General features: G+C 44.3%; 2 protein-coding genes across 2 annotated transcripts in view; one reads left to right on the forward strand and one right to left on the reverse strand.

Moving 5' to 3' along the window:
* Positions 1–6: 6 nt before the first annotated feature.
* HTR6 (5-hydroxytryptamine receptor 6) lies at positions 7–3,054 on the forward strand (the record flags this gene model as incomplete). The annotated part of the gene is made up of 3 exons (XM_010173273.1): positions 7–720; positions 2,208–2,366; positions 2,635–3,054. Coding segments are annotated over 3 exons (1,293 nt in total), but the record flags the coding sequence as incomplete, so codon positions are not given.
* A 3,311-nt stretch (positions 3,055–6,365) lies between these two features.
* The window catches only part of TMCO4 (transmembrane and coiled-coil domains 4), a 40,960-nt gene continuing 21,093 nt past the window's right edge, over positions 6,366–26,232 (reverse strand). The window contains 5 exon segments of the mRNA XM_010173274.2: positions 6,366–6,474; positions 6,476–6,678; positions 18,678–18,795; positions 21,668–21,785; positions 25,569–25,653. Of these exon segments, the coding sequence (XP_010171576.2) occupies positions 6,366–6,474; positions 6,476–6,678; positions 18,678–18,795; positions 21,668–21,785; positions 25,569–25,653 (633 nt within the window).

The raw sequence follows: 26,232 nt of genomic DNA on the forward strand, positions 1-26,232 counted from the left end.
GATTTGGGGTCCCCCAATGCCAGCGTGCTGGGGGAGCGCTCGCTGCTGGTGGGGAGCAGCTGGGTGGCTGCTTTCCTCTGCTTCATCATCCTGCTGACCACGGTGGGGAACTTCCTCCTCATCCTCCTCATTGTCACCCAGCGCTCTCTCCGCAACACCTCCAACTACTTCCTGGTGTCCCTCTTCATGTCTGACCTGATGGTGGGGCTAGTGGTCATGCCCCCAGCCATGCTCAACCAGCTCTATGGCCGCTGGGTGCTGCGGGGTGACTTCTGCTCCCTCTGGTACTCCTTCGACGTCATGTGCTGCAGCGCCTCCATCCTCAACCTCTGCGTCATCAGCTTGGACCGCTACCTGCTCATCATCTCCCCCCTCAAATACAAGCTGCGAATGACCTCCTGCAGAGCTCTCTGGCTCATCCTGGCCACCTGGACCTTGGCTGCGCTAGCCTCCTTCCTGCCCATCAAGATGGGTTGGCATGAGCTGGAGTTTGAGGTTCAGTCCCCAAATGTCACCTCCCGGCAGGACGAGGACCAGTGCCGGCTGCTGGTCAGCTTGCCCTACGCCTTGGTGGCCTCCTGCCTGACTTTCTTCCTCCCATCCACCGCCATCTCCTTCACCTACTGCCGCATCCTCCTGGCAGCCCGCAAACAAGCAGTGCAGGTGGCTTCCCTTGCCTCCAACGTGGCCACTGCCACCACTGACGAGCCCACACCACAGGTAAGGTGGCCACAGCCACATTTCTCCTTGCAGACTCTTATGGTTTGGGTGCCTGGGGTGTTTCTACCTTTGGGACGGCCTCAGGGCTGGAGCTGGCAAAGGGCTTTGGTGAGCAGACTGCAAAGAGGGAGATTTTGGGCAACATCCACCTCCCTGATGTCCTCTGAGGTGCCCCATGTCTTGTCCCAGAAATGCCGCGCTTTTAAACTGCTCAGGGGCACAGAAACAGCGTGAGCAGAAGCAGAGAAACAAGATAAAGGTGCAAAATAAATACAGTTTCACCCCTCTCTTGGCTAGCATCATCCCAGAGGGTTTTAGTCTTACCTGACTTTCCACTTGTAAATCTTGGCCATGGTGGGTGTGAGACATATGGGGGGAGAAGGATTTTAAATAACAGCAAATACCAAATTCTGGAGATCACCTCATTTTGAACAGCCAGCTTCTATTTTTGTGACTTGCTCTATAACAGGCACCACAAAATAACCTCCTTACTCGATTGCTGGTTAAACCACTGAGTGTGTTTTTTTATAACTGAAACGTGGCTGCACTTGTTTTTATTTCTTATTTGTCTGGGAGAAGGTAATTGCCACTCAGTCTAACAGCTTTAATTCCCAGCTTTATTGACCTCATATCCTACAGGGAAAAGACAAACTTAATTGCCTTTAAATACCTTGATTTAGTTTGTTGTTCTCTTTCTTTTAAGAAAGGAGCCAGGACTCTCTGACCCAGCCAGCTCTCCCACATGTGATAAAATGTACCAAGGCTTTCAAAAGGAAAATGAGAATCAAAGAATAAACAGACAATATCATAAAATGCTTATTTTCCCCCCAGATGCCTGGTTTCTGGGCTCTACAAACACAACCTGCCGCAGCTCTGCGGCCCCAGTGCTGCCTTGCTCATAGAAGCCCTGAATCCGTGAGCTGCAAACGAGGTGTCAGCCAGGAAACCCTCGAGTTTCATCTTTGTAACCAGATTTTTGTTCTCTTTTTTGGGCAGGAAGCTGAGTGGCAATGGGACCTTGTTTAATTATGGCAGAGGGATAAGATAATAACTTAATTTTAGAGTGGATAGAGGACTGAGTTAGTTATGGTGTTTGTAGGCTGAAATGTTTGACATCCTGCTTTTAAGAATATAATTAGTTTGCTCCTCTAATCAGCAGTGAGAGCTGCCTCTTTGGGGCATGCTTCGTCCTCACCAAAACATTGATTTGGATTTTTTCTATAAAAGAAACATTTTAGTGATAAAGCCCCTATTTTACAGTAAAAAAAAAAATATTTAAATCCTTTCAATGTTGAGCATTTTTATTGCTTCTTCTTCCTGATTTATTGCTCAGGGACCATGGAGTGTGCCATCCTCCAGCCCCTCGTGAGAATGGAAATGACAGTGGGTTTTTTTGCAGGATTTGCAGCACCAAATGCCACTTTTCTTGGGCTGGTGGCTCCAGCCTGGGGACAACTGCTTACTCACCACCCTGTCTCCTGCTGCAGGTTCCCTGTGCCCCAAGCCAGCCCACGTCCGGCAGCGAGAGCAGGAGGTTCACCAACAAGCACAGCAAGAAGGCGCTGAAGGCCAGCCTGACGCTGGGCATCCTCCTGGGCATGTTCTTCGTGGCTTGGCTTCCCTTCTTTGTCACCAACGTGACCCAGGTGAGCATGTATGGGGGTTTATGTTGGGTTTTCAAAAGTTTTTTACTTTTAATCCAGCTGGGTTGGATCTCAGATGCCTGCAGGTCTCACTGGAAAGCCTCTGGGACCAAAGATGCAATTTCCCCAGGGAGCAACGACAAGGAAAAACCCTTCAAAAGGGTTTTGGAGGGTTCCTTCAAAAGGAAAATGTTGGCATGCCTGGGAAACCTCTCTGGATCAGGGCTGAGGTGGGAGATGCTGCTAATCCTTGCTGTGTCCCCCCTGCCAGGCAGTCTGCGGCTGCGTCCCGGCCGGCTTCTTCGACGTGCTCACCTGGCTCGGGTACTGCAACAGCACCATGAACCCCATCATCTACCCACTCTTCATGAGGGACTTCAAGAGGGCCATGGGCAAATACCTGCCCTGCTGCCGGCGCTCGGGGGAGCCCCGTCCCAGCGCCATCTCCCTCTCCATGAGGAACTCCAACAGCGGACCCCGCGCTGCCATGTCCCTCAAGAACGTCCTGACTTTGCAGGCTGAGACCGACTCGGTGGAGTCTGGGGTGCTGGGGAATGAGCAGGGCCTGCTGCCGGCCAGCGACGGCCCCCGCGCTCTCCCGGCCCCCGGCGCCCGCTTGGTCAATCTTTTTGACCTGGATCCCCCGGACACAGAGCTGCAGCCCAAGCAGCTTGGCACCCCTGTGGCCTGAGCAAGGGTGTCCCCACGGGGGTGACAGACCTCTGTGTGCTGGGAAGGATCCCCCAGCCCAATGTGAACTCTCCAGTGGGTTGATTTGCCGCAAGACGTCTCCCTGCCCGTGTGTTACTGCTCAGTGCCCTCTTCACAGGCAATGTGCATCTCTTTGGAGAAGACGTCACCTCCGAGCACTCCTGCAGGTCAGTTTAAACAGTGCAAAGCCACGTTTTACTGCTGAATTAATCTGCCTTGTTTCTCTCTCTTTCCATCCCTCCTTTGCTCACTGTCACCAATCCCTCACCCTCCTCCAAGAACTGCTTCTTGGGGCCTTTTCATCTCTGGTTAGTCTGAACCTCGGACTCCAGACCCTTCCACCAGCCTGTGTCTCCCTAAACTTAAACCAAGGCCTGGTTTTTAGCTTCCCCTCACACAGCTCAGCAGATCACCTCTATCTCACCAACTGCATCGAGAAGACCAGTGAAAACCACATCCCATCACTCATGGACAAGAGGTTTGGGGCTGCTTCAGTCCACAGAACATCGCGTCTTCTCAGAGTTTAATTTCCTCACGTGATTTGGACTGTATCTGTCTGGGTTTCCTGGGAAAGCAGTGAGTTGCAACACAGTGAAACCATCGTGTTTCATCACGAACAGCCTGACCTACGGGGGATTAAATTGGATGCAAAATGTTCAACATTGCTTTTTGGATATTCAGCGAGGGTGTGGGTGTTCAGCTGGTTTGTGGCTCTACGGGTATCCTGACAGGAGTAAGTAACGAGATGAGCTTCCCTTCAGATTTCATCCTACAGCTTCCTATTTTTGGCATATGACCACCATACTTTGCTCTGACAATCTATCAGTTTTTAAATGATGCAATTAGAAAATATATATATATATTTTTTCCCCCCTTCAAATAAGAATCTAAATGAATATTGTCTCCCATCCCTCCTCACAGCCATTAGCAGAGAGAATAGTGAGCAGTGTGCTGAGTGGGCACTTAAAAAAACAAATCAAACAACAAAAACAAATCAAACAAGAAATGCTTTTAGCAAATTCTTCCTCAAGTGCCTTTAGATGCAGAGATGGGTTGGTAGTTGGTTGCTGTGCCCTCCCTGGACTTGTACCCTACAAGCCTTGCTGCCTGTTTCCAAGCTCACACTAAGGAGTTTGATTGTGCTCACGATTACACAGACAAACAAGTACAAAGCATCCTTAGGATCCGGGATGCTGGAAGAAGCAGCCACATGCCAAGCAAGTCTCAGTTGTCTTTCCACGTTGCCCACGTATGTTCCAGAACTGAACAGCAAGTGTTTTTATGACTAAATTGACATTAATTTGCTACAAATTCCCTTGCAACCAATGGCTGGCCCGGCGGTCACTGATAAATGACTGTGACAAACAGAGGACTGAGCACAGGTTCAAACATCAAACTGTTTAATATGTGTTTGCCACGTAGCTGTGGACAGACAGCTCGGGTTTGGTATCAAGCACAAAGATAAATATGTACATCTTTCCACAAATGGCTTTATATAAAAACATTCTTTGACTGCAGCTCCAGTTAAAAAGGAATAGAAGAATACAGGCTAAACTCTGAAAGCCCATTAGGTAACCAAGTCAGCAGACACAGGCTTCAAGAGATGGACAAAGAGAGGCAACTTCTTCAAGCCAAATGTTGAAAAGCAATAATGTGTTACTCTGTCATGGAGCCAGTTCTTTGTGATAAGGTGTTTGCTGGTTCCTCTGATACGGTGGAGGATTCTTATCCCTTTTCTGCAGCCAACAGTGAAAATGGGCCCGTCACGGTGGGATCCCACAGCCTGAGATGTCTCCCATCACTCAGGCACCGCTCGAGAATCAGAGCTGAGAAGGTCTGAGCTCCCCTCGGCAGCAGGAACTGGGAGAGGAAAAGCTGGGGACCCTACCCAAAGCTGCGGTGCACTGCCAGGAGACACTGCCACTCCCAGAGAGAGCCACATTTTCACCTTCGTGAGAAATAATCTGGTTGTGAGGTTTGCAGAAAGCTGGGGAGAGAAAGGAGGGATGGTTATTAAACTACTGGGAGGGAGGAGGACTCTGTGTGAACCAAAATCAGAAGCTGCAATCACACTATTTCCCCTCTCGTGAGTCAATGAGACCTTCCAGACCTGCATCTGGGAAAGTATTTCTCCCAACTGGCACTTGTTTTTAAACACAAAACCACAGAGGTGTTCTCAGAAGGGGGTTTATCCTCCTGCCATGTTCCTGTTGGCTGCATTTTCTTGGGCTTAGCAGCAAAATGAGCCAGAAAAGGACCTTTTATGGAAGATGTGGATCAGTCCCATATGGTTTTGGAAGACTCTGCATGGCAGGAGATGTAAAGCAGGGTCCCTCCTCTGGGACTGGGGGAGAAGAGAGTGGATGCCAATTCGCTTTTCTGGAAGGAGGTAGAAATCAAACTGATTTGTGTTTATCCTATGCCAAGTATTGGTTTTATTTATTCTAAGCCAATTAAAAATATGTCTAGAGGGGGCTTTTAAGGCTGGAGATGTGTGTGGGACACCAAACGAAAAGTCTCTGTGGGTTGCTGGCTTGCAAAGCCTGGGAGGAAGTTTCACAAAGTAATAAATCATAAAAATCCCACTCTGTTTCTTCTGCTGTCTTTCACCTAAGGACTCAAAGCTTGTTTTTAATAGTAATGAAGCCTCAAACACTCATCGCCCTCAGCTTGCAGATAGGGAAACAGTCTTGTTGATTGGAAAATGCCCAAGCCCTGGCAGCAAACCAGCAGCAGACGGGGGATAGAAGCCCAGGTAGCCTGAGCCTTTCGCCTCCCTGGTTAGAAAGCCGAAGCGGGGACATGGAGATGTACAGAGCTGGGCAGGCAGAGCCTGCAACACACCTGCTCACGTGAAAACCAAAAACCAGATTGACCACTGGTGGAAAACTGGTTTTAATTTCCTAGTGATGAGCCACTTCTCCACGATACACTTAAAAATACCCACAGAGCCACCTGCTTTCCCAAGAGTTACACAGCAGAGACACAGGCCCTAACGGTGACAGCTGCTTCCCTCAAGAAAAATCCCGTTTGTACAAGGAGAGAAGTGCTGATGCTTCCCGAGGAGCAATGCAGATTCAGGCAGGAATCAGCCCTTTCTCATCCCTGGGAGATGCTGTGGGTGGCTGCTCCGAAAGCTTAGATCCAGTGACACGCCAGTGCCGTGCCCCAGGCTCTCGGGAGGGTCTGAAAACTGCAGCTACAGCTCTGCCAGCTCTACTGATACTCCTTTGGGAATCCCAGGACAACAGACGATGCTTTGAAAGCAGTTTTAGTGCTGGCTGAGCAGCTCTAATTTGCTCCTTCGCCCGCTGCCTGTTTCTTGCTGTCCCCGCTGCTTGAACAGTCTGGGCAGGGCAGCCAGGTTTCTCCCAGGAGACAGCTGTGGGAATCACAAGAGAGCTTCACCATCAGCCTCATCCTCCTCTTGCAGGGTGTTTTCCTCCTGCTGAGTCTCGCTGCCTGCTGCCTGCTCTGATTTCTTGGCTAGAGGAGAGCAAAGACTGCCACTGCCCTTCTCTTCCAGCCAACACTCCTTGGTTTTAATGCCCACAGCTTTTAGGATCATGTCCATTTGCTTCATGTAGTCCAGGTGGCCGTTTACCTGCAAACAAGAACAAGAGGCCTGTTAGTGGGGAAGCTGCGGGGAAGCCAGCTCAGTCAAGTCCTTCATCTCAAAAGCCACCACTGCTGTGAGACTTGGTTTTAGCTCTGAGATGCTGAAAGAACAAGGTCTGAAAAATGAAGTAATCCATTGAATAACCTGAACTGGCTGCACCCTTTGTGGCACACGCTGCTGCTGGTGCTGGATTTCTTTTCCTCTAAGATGTCTATGTTTAAATGCCTGGACATTCCTGAGTTACAAAACCCCAAATTCTGGCTAAGAGAGGAGGTGATCTGCCATGGTGAGAGACACCCAGGTAGGAGACAAGTTGTCTTAGTTCAACTCCCTCTTCTCTGCTAAATCACGTGTCCTCCCTGTGCCTTAGCTCCTTTGTAAAAGCAGAAATTATCTTATTTAAATTGGGATATTGTTATTAAATCTCACAACGGTTACCAAGTGTGTTAAGGTTCTTGGCTGGAAAATGCACTGATGTGTCCCACACCATATAAAACTGGGAGCCTGAGAGTTAAGGGTTCATAAACCAAATGAAATTCAACAGTATGTGCAAATCCCCCTCCTATTTTTATTGTAAGGTGATTTCCATGATAAGATAAACCCTTCTGAGATGGATATTGGAATGCACTCTTCCAGTCAGGGCACAGGAGGGAGAGAAACCCTCCTCTGCAGGTTACTGGTGTTATATGCTAAAGGCTACCTGGCTGGAAAGGCAGAAACTGCCTTCCCTGTTCCAGGTGTCCTGTGCAAGCTGAGTGTTTGAAGTAACAACAGCCAAGATCCTACAAAGAATCACAGGGTGGATGGACAATGGGTTTTTCTGTGGAGAGGAAACTACAGTCGTGCTAAGCGGAGGCTTTTTCAGTGGTACACTCACTGGTTGGCCTGTAGATTTCAGCAAAGATAAAGTGGTATAATTTGCATCTTAAGATATTTTAGCATCTTTGGTAAATTCTATTTCTTAACAGTTTCAATCCTTCCTGACCCAGCCAGAAGGCTGTCTCAGGCAACACCAAATTTTCCCAAATCTTGCTAGGAATTAAGGAATTTCCACAGCAGGGAATAGCCAACACCACAGTCCCAGCTTTCCTGCTTCCCAGCCACGTGTACAAGTGCCTCAGGAAGGGACTGTCTGCTCCTACAAGAGGGTAAGAGCTCTCTGCACATCAAAGAAACCCAGGGGTGGACCCTCTGCTCACCTCCCTGCTCGCTCAGCCTGACAGGCTGGCTGATGCCTGGGCCATCCTTTGTCACTACACCAGCAACCAGGGCTACCAGCACCTCTACCCAAACCTAAAGCAAACCTCTCTTCCTGCACGGGCAAAACTCAAACCTCCTAGTTATTTGCGTGGAGCAGCTTTTGAGTGGTAACATTTGGAAGCATTTAGGACTTGGAGCAAAATGAAGGATTTAATCAGCACATTAGTAATGCAATATGCGACTTTAATCAGTCCAGATGGCTCAACAGGCTCTTGATGTTTTGAACAGATTAGTTAATTAAAATAACTATTGAAGGACTAATGGACTGGCTGTTAAGTTGTGTACATTGTTCCCTGAAAAAGTATTAACTTTTTACTACTCAGTAGGGGGGCTTGGTGCTAAGGAGAGAAATGAGCACAGCGTTGGGACAAGGGGGAGAGAAACAAGAAGGAAATGGACTTTCTGGGAGGGGTTGCTGAAGTCTCTTGGTTTGCTGTATTCTGAAACCTCTACACTCATCACAATCTACCTGCCCTGGTCAGTGCTCAGGGATTTCTTAGCCTGTTATGTTACGTAGTCATTAGTCAGAGAACAAATTTCCTTTGCCACCTTAAATACTAGATTTTCATAACTCCTCAGTATCCAGCAGCTTCCACTAAAACAGTGGGGAAATCCTCTTCCTTGAGCACCACAATCGCCAAGAGACACTGGGTACGAGCACTTCTGAAGAGCTGAGCCTTTCCTCATGCAGTGAAAAGAGAAGCTGAGACCTCCTGACAGTCTGTCCCTTCCTGCAGGTCTGCTAATACCACTAAATCTCTTCAAAGGAAACTCACTTCTGTTTCCAGAAGAGGATTCCATAAAGCCAGACCAATGCAAGCCCCGAGAAGCCTAAGAGGAGGTAGGACTCTTCCTCTGCTATACTGTGACATTAAACACTGAGCCATCAGGAGAAGAACATCGAACTAACTGCCTTGCCACTGTAAAGCTATGAAGCCATCCTGGTGGAAAAATTCAGCAATCCCATCTCTCAAAAGCCTATTTTCATCTGCAGTCTGAAAAGCTGAATTCCTCCGCTGGGTAGGCTGTGCTGGAGAAGGGATGGGAACATCTAAAATATTATAAGGGACAATAAAAACTTGAAAGGGAAATAAACAATTGTTTGAATATTTATCAGAACAAAGTGCAGGAGGAATTTCAGAATAAATGGAACAGAAAAGTGTTCTGGTAACCAAAGCAAATAAAATTTATGCTTGTTATAAGGAAATGAAACCAGTGGGGAAGGTTTATCAGTGTGCTTAGGTGACTTCTCCCCTGTTGTATCTGATTTTATGGTTGCTTTGACTCATTGGAAAACACAAGTCAGCTCCCTATATCACTTAATTCTGCTGCAGGACTACAGCACCCCACCAAAAGATCTCCAAAGAGCTATAGACAACAGCATCGTTCAGGTGGATCCATCAGTCAGCCGAAAGGAGCTGTCAGTTCAGAAAGTTTGGAAAGGTTTTCAAGTTCAAATCCACCCAAAAGTGTCAAAAATGTCATTGAGCATAATCAGCTGTGTCTGTTAGATTCAAATGGAAGTCTTTTTATTTGGTACAAAAAGTGCCTCTGGTTATGAAAACAGAGTTCAACTCATGGGAGCTTTGAAAACAACGCTGCCCCCGGGCCTGCAACCAACCCACTGGTGGTGGTTGCACCAAGGCGAGCTGTGCACTCACTCTGCAGCTCAGATGCTGCTCTTTGTATTAATGACAGCAGGTCTAGGTGGAGAGGGGCAGGGGACAGAGACCAGCATGTCTGAGAGGAGAAGATAATGGAATCATTTGCAGTTCCCACCAGCTCTCTCCATTAGCAGTAAGCCGGTGCAATCTCCACGGCTCCACTCGGTTGCCTTTGCGGTTGGTTTTTCCCCCCAGCATTGTGAAAGAACAGATAAAGCACCAAGACAGGGTCCATCCATGAAGATCAGCTCTTTAGGACAGAGGAAGAACCTTGGCTTCTCCCAGGCTTTTGAGCTACAGGAACCCAAGGTGTAACACACAGCCCATGCGTGGGGAGCCTGCCAAGGGGTGGACAGAGAAAGGGCCTGGGAGAAGGGAGAGACTACGTACAATCCTGTCTCTACCATGGACTCACATGAGCACAGACAAGACTCTTACTCTGTCACAACACTGGGTATCACAATGACATTACTCTGGTCTATATGGGAGAAGTCTTTGCTCACTCCAGAGCCAACTGTTTTAAGATCCTGTCCAGTTTCCTTCAAAAAAGAACTCCTCCATGATCTCAAGTGGCCAATGCAAAGAGTACACAGCGGCTCCAAAGCCTGGCAAAGCTGTTTGCTTTGCAGGGCTGTGTAATTTCCAAGAGCTCAGCTGAAATTCCCTTGGCCTCTCTGCTACCTGCAGGCAGAGATAAAGGACAGAGCAGCTGTGCTCTGCCTTCCTCCTGCTCTCCTTGACCAAACATCTTAGGGACTGAAGGAGAATTACAGAGGAGCAAGTGAGGCACGCAGCGTGAACAGAGGATTCACAGGTATTCTGCACATGGCAGGAGCACAGGTCATTAATTCACCTCTCTGATTTGTTTTGAGCCTGTCACATCCAAAGAGCAGCTTTATCACACAAGAAAAAATACCCTCAGGTAAATGTCTCTCCAGAGCTTCGTTATTTCAGCAGGTGCAGTAACGACTACCTTGGAGGGCATCACGGTTTCAGGATTCCCTTTTGACAAATAAAATCTGTTTTAATAGAAAATGGTATTTCGTGTGGGGTGAAAAAGAGTTACCAGAGTGAGCTGCAGTTTCTGAAGCTCAGATAACAATCACACCTCACTTTCCAGCAGCCCTTTCTTCCCGCTGGTGTGTCAGACACTTGGTGTACACACATCATGAAATGCAAACCGCCTCCGGGTGGCCTATCTCAATAAAGCCAGCTCAGCAACTTTTGTTCTTGCCAGTTCAGCTCTTGGGTTTACTCTCTAGTTTTCAAAAGTGGTGGTGAATTTGTCATTCAGGAAGAGAACCAGACTGCAACACTGTGCTCTGAAATAAACCACTAGCCAGTTTTGGTGTAGTGTTGGGAAAGAAGAAACTCAAATGTCACTATTGCTTTCCAAAAAATCCTCAGTTCTGGATATGGCCTCGAAATCCATGCAGCCCTTCTCTTCCAGGTGGTGGCAAAGACTGATGGATTATAGGAGTCCCAAGTTGTTCCAGGTTTGTCACTCAAAACTCAGTCACCTCTGCCACACTGGCAGGCTCTGCTGGTCAGAGTTATTCCTACATGTCAGCCTAAGCCTTAATTCAGAGTGCTGGGTACGTCTTGCATGGTAGAGGCATTCAGCCTGGCAGGAAATGTCCTCTCTGTTTTCCACAGGTTTCTGAAAGCTTATGGCAAAGACCTAACGCTGCCCAGGCAGGAGAATGTGGCTGGACCTGGCAAAAGCCAGCGGCAGAGCAGATTGCCATAGTGAGGACCAGAAGAACATTAAACAAACCTTGAAAGAGGCTGTGGCTGAATTCAGTTAAGATAGAAATAAAATTCTTCTGTTTGGGTTCTTAGGAAACAATGTTGTCCAAAAAGTGAGGACAATGAACACGTTCACTAATTCAGAAGCTGGAATTTCAATGGATTTATTAAAAAAGAGTGAATTTGCCATCTGCAGCAAGTGCTCTCTTGCACTCTAGGTATATCCTGAGCATCAGCAGTCCTGGCTTCCAGCAGAGAAGCTAAGAAAAACGGAATTGAGAAAAACTTTACTGAGCTGAATTTATTTTGAAAATACTGTCAATGTCATTTGCATTATTCCTCTTTAATATTTCTCTTCCTGCTCTGAAAAACTGAAGGAATAAAGATTGGAGCATGATTCAGCTGAAGCTAATCGGCTTTGCTTCTAAATCATCCCTTCACACAATTACAATTCCTGTGAATAGAGTAAGTCACCCCATTCTTATTTTCCTTCTTGTTTAAAAACTAACTTGACCAGTAGAATTCTTTAATTACAGTGCCATTTCTTGAGCCACGCTGTAATTTTTACATGCAATCATCTTTCAGCCACAACTTACTGATCAAGTCATTCTCACCTCTGGGGTGATAGAGGAGCGTTACCCTCAGACAGCACTCAGGCCAATTCCACATCAATGAAATAACTTTTTCCAAGGACTTTCTCCACCCAGCTTTGATATGTGTTGTGGGAACGTGTCAATGTTGACAATTCAGAGTAAACTCTGGGTTGGGTTTTTTTTTGCTGGACTTGTCCACTGCTGAAGAACTCTGCCAGCTTTACTCTCAATTTCCCTTCACCAATTCCAAGAGGACTGTGTGATGGAGAGGAGCAAAATACAGAATGTAACAAGAAAGCAGAGGAAGTAAGTGGTGGAAATAATTTTGGAAGTCTGAAGCCCTCAGGGGGTGAGATGGGGAGTGGCTGTATATCAGCAGTGATGGGCAGGACAAGGTTAGGAAGAGGGAACTTCTTAAATCCTTAATTAATAAGAGAGCCCTCAAAAGAATTTCAGGGGAAAGGTGCCTTCCCAAACGTCCTTCTGCTGACAGGGAATGTGCTCCACACACCACACCAGCCAGCTGAAGGCAACAGCTGCTCCCATGAATTTTTCAACTGTTTGCAGAGCTGCTGTTGACTCTTTTTTTTCGCTGATGCTCTCACTGACGGAGTGGAACTGATTCCACTGCCAGACGTGGAATCGGTTCTTTTCTTTAGCTATTAGGTTGGTGTCTGAACACTCAAGAGTCTTTCCAGCTATATCAAAGTTGTAAAACATGCCACTCACTTTTAAGGTGGCTATAATCAAATACTTATTTTTGGTGCTAATTCAAGTGGAAGTTATTTAAATTAGATGGTATAAAGAATGTTTTAAAAGGCCCAGTATAAACTGAGCGTATAATTATTGCTGGGGAATCATTTGAGCATTAATCTCTTGGGCCTCAGAGGAAAAGAGATGCCCCAAAATAAAGACTGTATTGATATATCAAACTGGAGTGTTCCTAAAAATAGGTTAGGGGACCCAGATATCTGCCATTCTAAACTAGAGCAGTCCACCAGTGAGTCAAAATATCTGCTGTATTGATCAAGCCAGGATCATGGAGAATTTTTCAAGGGTCCAGATGGAAACACTGAGATGAGATTCATTCTTCATAACCAGGATGATACAACAGGACCTGCCTGCAGCAGAGGATGACTCCTCTGTAACATCAAAAGGGTCTGATCACCCTTTCTCTTCCCATCTTGCTTGGGGAACACACAAGATTTGGCAGCTGAAGCATTACCATCTTTGTGGCTTTCAAACCAGCTTCTCATCTCGACTCCATGAAACAAGATCACTTTTGGTTAACGGAGGGAATTTTTGCCATCTTTGGAGACAACGACCTGTTCTTAGTTTATCCATCCCTTAATCTCCTTTATGAGTTGATGGAAAAAATGTATCTGGGCAAGAAATCTTGGGGATCTGGGAAATTTCAACAGGTAGGGAGTAGTACAACATTGCTCCTCGGCAATGCCATCTCCTAGAAATCCATCACACCAGGATCTGCAGACCTTACCTTACCCTGATGTCCCTGGGGCAGCAGGCAGTGATAAGCTTGATGATATTTCAGCTACATTCAGCTAACATAAATAATATATGCTGTTGTAATTGCAAGATCTCAAAGACATTAGCTGAAACTGTGCTTCGGGAGAAAACCTCACGTACACAATGTGTCAGCTAAAGCGAGTCTTCCCCTTGATTAACACTTTTAATTGGATGTTGCAACTGAATTCTCTTTCTGTGTTCACTGAAGAGGTTACAACCCGAGCTCAAAACCAAACACAAAAATTATAGAGAATTATCATTCGTGTTCCAACATCAGACAAGAAATAGAAAGCTAAATTCTCTGTCCTTAATTCACCTACTGTGCTTTGTGTAGCCACTCTTGCAGAATCAAACATAATTAGCACTACTTGGGGAAAACTCCCACTGCTTTTGCTGGCAGTTTTGCTCAAGTAAGGTCTGTGCCATCGGGATAGCTGCTTGCAAAGTCAACAGCTACAAACCTGTTCACTGCAACCTCTCAAGAATGGAGTTTGCAACTGTCTGGCTTTGCAAGAACAGTCCTGTTTGCAAATGCCAGGTGCTCTAATGTGTAAAGTGTAAAAGAAAATCTGTAAAAAGTGATAAATGGTGTAAATTGTTACGTTCCATGGGAGAAAGATGTAATGGTATTACAGCTTTGCTGGTTACTCAAATGGAACAGCAAATTTTGTATGCTGAATTGTATTAGATCTAAACATAAACTTGTCTGTCAATCTTTCTAAAACCTGGCACTCTGTAATCTCAGCTTTTCTACAGGAAAGCGGTGCAATCCCAGAAATTCAGCTGTGCCCAGGGTAGTCGAGGTATCCAAACGCTGTAGGCACTCAAACAGATGTTGTGGAAACCCACCGTGAAACGATACACACGTGTTCCAGGCACGGGGGAGGAAATGGGAAATTACTTCTATAAACCCGCAGTTACGGCCACGCTGCTTCTGAGTGGCAGGGTGTAGGGGAATTTTGGCACCAGACTTACGAAATAAAGGCTCAAGGAACGCTATAAAATGGTTCTCTCTGCCTTTTTAGAAGCAGCTAACTATCCCCAGCCTTTCAAAGAGTACATCAAGATCAAGCAATACAGCTGTGTTGAAGCAAGGAGGGACACCAGCCTTTGAGTTTTTGTCTGCCACAAAGCAAAACCAAACTGTGAGTTATTAATGACGCCATTCGCACTGTTTTTGGAAAGGCTTTTTCAGTTTCTTCCTCTGTTCTAACATGTTGACATTGCCAGAACCCTTTGCTTGCATCCCAAAGGGAAAAATGTATTTAATATGTATTTAATGTGTGATGCTTGGAGCTCCCACATCAACAGCAAGAAGGATCACAGAAAACTAAGCCACGGGTAACTCCAGGGTTGCAGGGACATACAAAGAGGAAGAAATCATCCCTGTGACCTTATAGCCCAGCAGGCAAATAGACTTGTCTCCACAAAGACTTGCATGTCCCTGAGATGGGAGAGAAGGTTCTCCAGGCTCCTTCGAGCCACTTCCTGAAGCTGAGTTCTACTCCTAGCTGCTGCTCTTCTCATCCTGTTAATGCCTGTCACCTTGGGAGGTGGCACTGCTCATTTGAAACGAGTGAAACAAAGGTGTAATGAGACACAGGAAACTTTTTGCCTTTTGAACTCCCCAGAGTTCTTAATTAATCCACATTTTGTAACCACAACTAATTGTTTGCTGTAAGTCTTGGGAATACAGAGAAAAAAAAAGCAGGTTTTGTATTTTGGGAAAAAAGCCTGACTCACAGAAGTGCCAAATCAGTTTGATTTCACAAAATTCAGACTTCTAATCTGCTTATGGCATTTATGTACACTGTGTACCTGCCTGGCAGAAGACCAGGCTGCCTTGAATCTGTTTGCCTTCCTTCATAATGGGAATACTAGTCTCCTTTTCTGAGAGACCTTTTAGAAAGAGAGATCAGTTATTCTTGGTTTTTAATCATTCTCATAAAGAGAGTTTTCCCCATTGCTCAGTTACAGCAGCAAAGAAAAGAAGAAGTAAAAAGCTTTTGAGGTATCTAAGAGGGGAAAAAGCAAAGGTGTGCTGATGTGTGATACAGATTATTCTTAAAAGCAGCTCGGCTGTTGTGCCTTCCGTTGTGCAGAGAGGCTGCAGGAGAAGGACATGGCTGTGAAATGCAGCGGCGTGTTTCGACTCCAGGTACCGTTGCAGTGACTGCTCTAGAGAGAAGTGAACCTTGTGTCTTTAGTCTGATAGGGAGCACAGCTCTGGCACTCCACGTGTTTGAATAAGGAGGAGTTTCCTCTCAGGTGGTGTTGCCTTTACAGGCATTTGTCAGCACCAGCAGCAGGTAGGCAGCTGCCATCCAGACAACGTGTTGATGAAGAATAAGAAAAGGAGAATTTAGCTGCCATCAAAAGCACAGGAAAGGAAGGAGTTTCAAAGTCGATGCAAAATTTGATCATAGTCTAAAAGATCTTTAAGAAAATTTTCACATTGGACTAATGAGAGAACAGTACTGACATCTGCAATAACTATAACAATCCATCCATGCTCTCTACTAGATTTCCAGCCATGCATTAACTTGCAAGTTCATCCCTGGTTCCTGCTGCAGTAGAACTGCCCAGAGAAACTTTAAGCACATGTTCTTGACTTGTGAGCCCCTGTGAAAATGCTCTGCCTACACTCTGACTGAGCATTTCTGCAATATTCAAATGTTAATGCAAAATGTAATCTACAATATCCCATTTGAACAAACAGCAATCAATCCAACACACTACAGCTCGATTACTTCCTTGGTCTCTGTAACAGGTGCTGTCAAATAAATCTACTGAATAAATCAGTCCCATTGTAACCATGAGGAAGGCTTTTATAACTGCATTTGCTGAGTGGGAGGACATTTTTCTCTCCATTTTTTTACTGACAGACAGATAAAAAACATACTAATCAAGAGAGACATGCACTAAATGCCTTGGAGGTGAATTCCTGTTTATACTGAGGACTCTTAGTCCTCCTCTCATTTGAGGATTCTGATGCTATCACAGCAAAGACAATCAAGACCTTTGGATCCAGTCCAGTTTTCGTCATGGATGGCCTGGGAGATGCCCAAAATACTGAGGCTGCCTGCATAATATTTTCATACTGAGCACCTTTGCTTTATTCTTCTGGCACAGCTTGTCCTTTTATATTCCTGGCAGGAGACTCATGGGGACCTCCAGCAAGGGTACCTGCAGGGATGGAGCTGCTCTCCATTATAGAAAATATCTATAGATATATTTCTGTATGCTACTGCACTGTATTTGCAAGAAAATCCATCACTTGCTTTCTTGCCACTTTAAAAAATATTACCTCTGAATATTTCCTTCCCCATTTTTGCTCCTTTTCCTTTTAAAATGTTCATTAGAATGCACTGCAGTTCTTTTCATAAAGCTCCATGGTCTGCAAAATGGATCAAGAGAATGACACTTACTTAACAGAGGTTTTTTCCCCTGCAAGTGTTGCTCTTTTTCCCCCCCCAGTGCTTTGCAGAAAGATTAAGCAAGTGAAAGTGTCAGCTCTTTCTGGAATGAGAACAGCACTGGGATTCTCTGTTGGCGTTATGCAGCGCGGATACAGATGCACAACAATAGAAGACGAGCAGATAGCAGCTCTGCAACCATTATTCATTTAGCTGAAATGTAAATACTGCTCCTCAGGGGGGAAAAATGGAGAGGCTGCTGGAGCCAGGCAGGATGAAGCCTGCAGGACCACGGCGGGTTTCAGAGCGCAGGAAGCAGAAGGTCAGCAGAAAGAGGCTCTCTGAGGAGAAGTCAAAGAGAGGAGAGTAGCACGGACTGAACTATCAGGAAAAGTCACCCCAGTGCCATCACTGCTTGACATCTTTGGCCATTTTTTCTTTTCATGTCCACAACAGATGTCACTGCTTGCAAGTGACTAATGATAACTCAGGGAAAGGTGAAAAAATGGATGTGGAAATGCTAACCAAGGCAACCCGGTCGGATGCAAAGATACAAAGAAGAGCTACAGTGCTGGACCATATTTAAAAGCCTCTACGATACCACTTCCTTCTGGGAAGCCTATATTTTGATCTGCAAAGTCTCTATTTTATCTGTCCAGCTTTCAGCCCTGTGTTTTCTGGCAAGGGCTGTACATAGCTCAGTTATAATGAATGAAATGAGCTGGTAACAGCTGGGTATTTATAGGCTCAGTGGGCTGGTGCTCCAAAAAATCTGAAAGCACTTAAAAGTGCCTTTGGCTCTAGAGCAACAGTGACAGTCCCTACCAGCTTGTGGGGACATTCAGGAGGAGTCATGGCAGGAACAATGACATGGAAGTATCCTGAGCTGTGTGCTGAGCATCTTTCAGTTCAGTTTGTAGAGAGTGAAAAATGAGTTAAAACATTAAGATATGGAAAAACAAGATTGCGTGTCCAAGATTCCTGTGAATAAGAACACACCAGCTAAGTTCTGCATGATTTTCTGGGGAAGAGCTTACTCATGAGTAAAGACAAGGCAATGAGATCATTAGTTTGCTTAAGCTAATTGAGTTGAATATTGCTAGACATATAATATAGTGGCTTATCATTAATGACACCAGATAGCTTTGAGGAAACTCAACATCTACCAGACATAGAAGGGAATCTCTTCCTGCTTCCTGGAGACCTACACTCCAAAAAGCCAGCAGCCCAAGTCTAGACCTAACAAACCAGCCATCAATATCTCGGAGCTTCTGTGATTATGAACTGGTTCCTGCACCACGCTGTCAGTGCAGCCCAGAGAACCAAGGTGCAAGGCCTACGACCTTGCCCTTGTATGAACATGAACAGTGGTGGAGGTTCCACCAAGATAAAATTGCAAGTTGCACCTGCTCCACAGTTGTGTGTTTGAGCTCCAGGTTTCCCAGCTGCTGATCCTACCTACCTGCTGAGCCACAGCTTGCCAGGTCTTCCTTGGAGAATAATGGCATTTTCTGTCTCCAGAATGAGACCAAAAAAACCAAAACCATATCCAACAAGAGAGGCAAATTCTCATTATTTTGCTCAATACTCAATTTTGCTCAAAAACCTACACTGAAGTCTGAGATGAGAGTTATCTCAAAGAAAGGAAAGAGGGACAATGTACCTACAGGTGCTCTCCTCAGTGTCCCATCCTCCCCTACTCAATGAGTGGGAGGTTACAGTGCTGCAAGTAAAGGACAGATGGAAAAACTGAGAATATAAGAGGTACTGCTTACCACAGAGGAAAGGTCCATGTTTACCATCCTCCTGTCATGCAAGTCGACTGGCTGGAGGCCTGCAACGTTGATCTGGACAGAAGAGGTTCTGTATACAAACCTCAGCAGCCAGTCTCCCCTAGGAGCCGAGCAGAAGAAGAGGGTGAATAAATCCTGTTGCCAAACCAATGCCATATGTGACTCCTCAGACTGCAAGGAGAGTAGAAGGGCCAGGAAGCACAGTGATGTCTGGACCAGGACCTGCTGCAGCTTTGTCTGATGTAGAAATCACAGCAGTTGCCAAATTTAGGGCAAGTTCCTGGGATCTGACCCTTCTCTTTATTTCTGTATTTGCTTAGAGATTGCAGTACATTCACAGATTTAATCTTTTCAATGTACTCCTAGGTAGAAGTCCTCCAGCCTGTAGAGAGCTGTAAACGTGACGAGGCCTAACAATACCAATGTTGCTGACATAAATATCGACTGTGAAGCTCCTCGGAGTGCTCCTGATTTATAGGTACTGTATAAATACTTGGTTTCAATGACAGAACTAGGAAGAGTTTGTTCCCACTGTAAAGTATCCCCATAAGTCACGGTGACAGTTTCAGGGTAGACTAGAGCATGATGAGAGAAGGTGATTTGTCCTTTGGAAATACAGAAGCTCTTCTCCTGTGCTGAACAACAGCATAAAATCTGGGTTCCTACATGCCACAACACCCTTATAGAGCAGATTTAAATTGGATGTGAGTGGTATTTGTACTCCATGATGGCAGCGGGTGAAATGGACCTGCACAGGTCACCATTTCTGGCTGCTCCTGTCCGCTGTAAAATGCTACAAGTTGTAAGTCTACACTGAGCTCTGCAAAACCTTTGCAACGCACCCACGCTACACAGGGGTGGGTTCTTTCAAATGCTGAGTGAGTCTAATTAATTTGGTTAAAGTTTCCCACTAGGAATTTGTAACCCTGCTGTGAAATTGGATGGGACAGCTCTGACAGCTGGCTTTCACTCCATGTCCTTTCAGACTTCAAAGCCAAAGAAGACAAGCTACACTGGATTGAAGCTCAACAAATTGGGCCCAGATCTGATCTTGCAGGAATTCTAGTCGATGTAATTCATCTGACCTACATAGAGTTACTCCTGAAGTGACAGAACGAGGCTACAATTTGTATAAGTGAGAGACCAGAGAAATCAGAACCAGGTGAGGTCTTATCACAAAATGTTTGTATAATTCTTCTCTCATATCTAACATCTCACAGAAATTCTCCATATCTCTCAGTTACCTCTTTCATGCTAACTGAATAACCCTCAAGTTCAGCATCTGAGGGCAAAATAGAGAACCAGTGTAGTGGAATATTTCCTGACAGTCTCCTCACCTGCTTCTTCCTATTTGTGAGGAACAAGCTACAATTTCTACATCATTTTTGATTCAACATTCAAGACATGGGCTTGCTAAAGCAGAGACTCACCAAATTATTGCATACACAGAGGCACAAACACACATATTATCCTACTGCAACAGCATATGCAGGCTTGGAAACTATAACAAGATCTTTTTTTTTAATATGTTATAGGAAATTAACACACTGAGCTTTTTGCAGTGAAACTGATTTTGTATAACATGGGGAGGAATGATATTTGCTGGGGAAAAATTCAGTTATATGCAACAATTGCTATCGTTTATGGCTTCTTGGGGGAACACAAGCACTGCCAAGGAGGCAGCAATGGCTTTTTCCCTATGTCACATGAAAATAACTGGTGTGCACATCCAGCATCCATAAAACCTCCAACAATTTTTAGTCTAAATGACAGATGGGATTAATATTTTGTTGTTTTAATCTTGAATTTAATTCTTTTAGTTAGTATTTCTTTGTAAATTCATCTACTATGTTAGATGCACAGTAATACAATACTTCCTCATCTTGTGTGTATGGATGGATGGAAAGTGCCAACAGCATTTTAACTGTCCTTGACCTGAAGGCTCATGGCTTTTAAGCTGTCTTGACTTGCACTTACATGTTCTTTACAAATCTTCCTGCCTGATTATTTCTCAATTTATTTTCCCCTGTTCTTTGTCTTCCCTTCTTCATTCCTTCATTTTAATTTCCCTTCTTCTAATTGTGCTGGTAAGCAGCGTTCTTGTCACAATTATCTTCCAATACACAGTCATTAGATTTGATACTGTCACTTGAATTCTTAATAGCTTTTATAAGATTGCTGCAGCTATTTTGTGTCTCTGAATCTCTCTCTTCTCACCCAGCCGCTCTCACAACTCTGCATAGCAGTTGTCTGCACAGTTTTTAAAGGCTGGGATCTGGTTTCAAGGTAACCTTTCTATTCTTTCACATCCTTAGTGAATTTGCTACAGCTATTCCAGCTATACCTCCTTTGTAAGTAAAACATCTTCTTTATGTGGACTATCTTGACCAGAAAGTGAGTCTATATATAAAAAATCTTCGATTTGCTTCAGCTCCTTTCCTTCCATTGCAATTTTCACATCTTGTTCCCATAAGCAGACCCTAGTAAATTGTATCTCAAAGCTTTTATAGATTTTAATTCGCATTCTTTAACTGTCAGTGAACTTAACGGCCGTATTTATAGTCCTTTACACAAAGCTGAGATTTAAAGGGGCCTAAGAATATATCAAATCATGCACACAAACACACTGACCCTGCTTTAAGCTGCCAGGGTGATATAACACGGCCACTGTACGAGCAGGACCTACACATTGAGCACCTCAGGCTTCCAGTGTAACTATGCATCACAAACAGCCAAGAGCTGGAGACAGAGCAGCCTTCAACTTTCTCCTGAAGACTGTCATCTCCAATTAATCTGAGGGAGAGACCTCCGGAGGGAAGAGGCTCCGGCACTGCTGTCTCTGTTGCTACTGAATCAATGTACTCACCAGTTGAACAAATACTCATGTACAAAATGTTTAAAAGGGATAAATGTAAAATATAAATTCAAAGTGAGGCTGGGATAATGAAGTGAAGGACTGAGCACGTACAGACCTGCAATAGCCATTTATGATCCTGCCCGACACCACCTTTGTGATGGCTTTCCAGTATTTGGCTTCTCCTTCCACTGGAGCTCCCAGTAAGACCACATCTTCGATGATCCCTTGAGAGTCTAGTGAGATGAAAGCAGAACAGCTCAGGTTTAGGAGACACATGAGAAAATGTGTCTTTACATGTACTTGCAGGAGGGGTACGTTCAGATGTGCACTCCAGAAAAATCATCATTTCTCTGGTTTAAATTTTAAAGGCAGAAACAATGAGAAGGAGGATCTTAAACATCATTTTGTGTAACTGTTAAGTGTCCACAGTTCCAGATGGAGTCAATAAAGACAAAAATCAGAGATCCTGAGACAGTGGAAGGAACTAGGCTGATGGCAGGAGGGAGAAGTGGCCTGGCCTCTGTGCAGAAAGATGCAGTTCAAGCAGCAGAACTGTGGAAAGTTCTTTTCACAGACTTATTGATCTGGATTTGCACAGAGCTGAACTCTTATGCTTTAAAACTGCTGAAAGGGACTGACATTCCTTATACTGGCAAATATTGTCACATATTAAGCAGAATAAACTCTTCCCACAACCAGTCCTCAGAGCTGAGTTCCTGAAAAACGTGACCTGTACACACAACAGAAAACCCCCAAATTCTTAATATTGATTGGGAACTAGCAACAACGAAGGCATTTGCCAACATGAAGTAATAATCTATCAAACTGGATTGATTTTCTTGAAGGGTACTTTAACCTGAATGTCCAGGGCATGATTTGCTGAAAAGGAATGTTGACTTTTAAGCATAATAAATCTTCCTCTCTTGTCAAAACAGCTGCAGCTGGAGAATTCCAGTAAAATAATGATTAAATGAGAAATACTGGGCAACTCTACTACTTTCCTAAACAATATATTAATATCTATTCATAAATCTTTGTAAAGAGAGATCAAGCTCTTGATGCCACAGCAGTTAAATGAAATTCCCAGCAGCACACATCTTGGGAGACTCATGGGTGTAGCATGCCAAATCTAGACTTTCCACCTGTGGGAGACCAGCATTCACAAGATGTGAGCTAAACCACTCTCAGACTGGCATCTGCAGTTTGTAGAATAACATGGTGAAGTTTATGGGGAAGTAAAAGTGAGAATGAGTGCATACCACATCAAGTTATGACGGAGAGGTGCTGCCTGGCTAGACTTTTTAAATGTAAATCAATTGGTTTCCTTTCCCTGATAGCAATAAATAACTTGGAGCTGCCTGTGGTGCCCGCATCTTTCTCTGCAGTGTAAATCCCAGCACCTGACAACAATCCCAAAGAGCTCTCGTGGTATTATTTCTTATTGCAAAGCAAATTTTGCACCAATCGAGAGAATAGCAAAGAGCAATTCAATTTTGTTAGTGTAATCTGTGAGCAATAAAGTCCTGTTCCCAGAATCATGGGCAATGAAAAAGAAACCCTTGCAAACGGGGAGCTCGTTCCAACCAAGGTACTAAATTCCATGGCCACAGTGTGAGCCAACTGAATAAACTAACAGCTAATTCATCAGGGTCTCAAACATGTGGGCAAAGTATTGGAAGCTTTTGTTTCTCCAGTTCTTTGTACAGCTTATTTCTTGCTCAGAACAAAAATGTTTAGCCTTGGCTGAAAAATCCTCATTTTCCTTGAATGTTGACAGAGGGGGAACAGAATCTGAGAACAGATCACTGGCCTACATAGTTGCTGACACTCCAGATAAATTCAATGTATTTCACAGTTTGCAAATCTTTTTTATGATGAAGAACAATAAAATCTGCACAGCAGGAAAATAAAATTTTAAAAAAAACCCAAACCACAATTACTAATGGGCAAAAATTAAAAACTGGTAAGATTATTTGTCTGGAGAAGGTGTGGAAGATACAAGCTGAGCCAGAGGCCATAACCAGTACTTAGGAACTGGGCTTTGCTGGGCCTTTAGGGTAGAACTCCCTGGGCCAAGAGGAGAGCATCTCATCACATTAGTCCCCACTGAAAAGAGCAGAGGGGAGGAATTTAGCTCTCTCTGGGCATTGCAGATGCCGGGACAAGGACAGTGTTTCCTGGCAGAGTTTGGCAGCAGTATTCCTGATACCTGACCACAGCAGAGACCATAACCCAGTGATGATACTGGTCACACAAGTGATTCCATAGGACACTGTGATCGGTATCAGACAGATCTGTCATGTGTGATACCTCACTCCTATGGACCGCAGTGTGGCTTCTAGGTTCAGGTTCAGACCATTATCAATTTTCATTAGTTTACGCTTTTTATTTACTAAAATGCCTGGGAATCGTGCTGAAAAAATCAGACCAGTGATCTTCCCATGCAGTAACTTGTCTCTGATGGGTCATTACTACATCTTCTGCTATAATGTCATTTTCTGGAATCCTACTAAGCTCTGGCTTCCAAAGTCATTTGTGATGAAATATCTCAAAGGTTATTTAATTGCTTTGCAGAAGAGTGTTTTCTTTTAACAGAATTTGAGTTCCTGCCATGGTGTTTCACTGGATAATCCATGATTAGTTATTTGTCCTCAGAAATGCTACTGCCATCTGGATACAAAAGCCCTGCATGACTAGGCCTCCTATTTCTTTTGTGTGAGACATCCAAGTCCAAACCCAAATCGGTCTCAGATGTCCCAGGTCCCAGTTCCACTCCTTCTGTGGCTTGCGCTGGAACGTGCATGTGAAGAACGCCTTGGCAATCTGCGCTAAACATGCTGCTTTTCATCTCACAAACAGCTCAGCTTTCATAATTCAATTAAGGAACTGAAAAATTAGTGTACAGTGGGGAGCTTCTATGATACATAATTACACTGCTTAGATTTCTTCAGAATGGCAGCCAACCTTAAAGACCCCTAATGATTTCCTTTCACGTATTACTGAGCTATGGTCCCACGTTATTCCAGTCAGAGACTGCAGGCTGTTAAATAAAAGCCTGAAAATATCTCAGCCTCTGGCATTCTTAGGACACAAAAAGAGTAGATCTGGGGACAGATTAGTATCTGGCTTCTGGCTTCAGTGTAACTCGTTAGAATCGTTCTGGATTTGATTAGATTTATTTTGAGAACAGAATTCCTGCATTTGAGGACTTCTATCTTAAACCAGAAGTGAAGTTCTGGTATGCAGCTGTCAACAGAAAAAATGCTGACGGTCTCCATCCTCACTTGACTCTATTCCCACCTTCTTGGACTTTATTAAGCATTTTCCTTTATAAAGCTCCTTATTTATTAGCAACTCTTTGTGATGCTAAATGGTTAATGAATTAAATTAGCTACATAGGGGGGGAGGCAGGCTGCACGCACACACTCTCTACTGACTCAACTCCAAGATGCAGTTTACATCAACTGATCATAATGATTTTATTCTTTTTTCTAAATTAAAAATAGAATCTATTAATAAACAGAACCACAAAGAATAATAAATTGACAGATGGTTTTATACTTGACTTTGGGGAAAAATTACCATGAAAATAGCAGATGACAGTGGCATTTCAGTGACTTAAATGGAAGGGAGGACTCAAGGAATCAGATACAATAGCTACAGAGAGCTTCCAATAAAGGCAAAGCATCCTCTGCCAAGATCACAGTGGCATGTGTGGAGCTCACAGACTGATCCAGCAGTCGAATGTCACAAAATGTCAAGTTGTTGTTTACAGACTGGAGACCAAACTGACACACTGAAGCACCTCGAGTGAAGACAGCAGACTTAATCCACTGAACTGGTGGAAATGACAGTAGAATTTGGCTCCAAATGCATTTCAAAACTACTTTTTTTGGGGTTTCTGTCCTATCCTAAAAGACCCAAAGTCTGTTCCTGAACTCTTCCTCTCGGAAGAAAAACTCCTCTACCAGCAGTAAGGAAAATAAAGGAGAAAAAGGTTGGAAGGTGAATTTTACCTTTTTCTTGAGCCATTTCCTGCAGGCAGAAGTAAATGACTCTTGCACCAAGACTGAAGCCAATCAGTGTGACAGGTCTCTTGCCCTAAGAAAGAAGGAAAGGAGAAAACATCATCAAATACTGTTCTAGACCAAAAAATAGAGCCTGGCCCAAGACCCTGATACACAAAGCACTTGTGCATGATTTTTTAAACATTTGAGCAATTTGATTGATTTCAAAGGAATTATGTATCCTCAAAGTTCTGCACAGTTCAATATGGAGAATTCTGCATATCTGAGTATTCTGTATTTTTTTGATATTCAGAAAATCAATTGAAAGAATCTTAATGATCAGAAGTTACAACAAAGCAGATGTTTCAAACAGAAACAAAACAGATGCTGCCATTGTTTTGAAACTTCCAAATGAAAGCCTAATTCAAGGAGCAAAATTTTCCTATCAGTGTTTCAATAAACAGAAGAAGAAGCTGTAATATATAAATATTGACCACTTCTAGATTTAAGACTGAATGACAGCAGCACTGTCTGGCTGTCACAAAAAGAAAATGATGTGGGCTAAGCTTTTATTTTGAATAACCTAATAAGATTTTCTATAAGATCAAAGGGAGCCTCATCTCCACAACCATGAAAAATGGGCTTTGTATGAACCAGGGAGCAGGTGTGTGAG

This window comes from Antrostomus carolinensis, unplaced genomic scaffold, assembly GCF_000700745.2.
Source record: "Antrostomus carolinensis isolate BGI_N321 unplaced genomic scaffold, ASM70074v2 scaffold41888, whole genome shotgun sequence".
Taxonomy (NCBI): domain Eukaryota; kingdom Metazoa; phylum Chordata; class Aves; order Caprimulgiformes; family Caprimulgidae; genus Antrostomus; species Antrostomus carolinensis.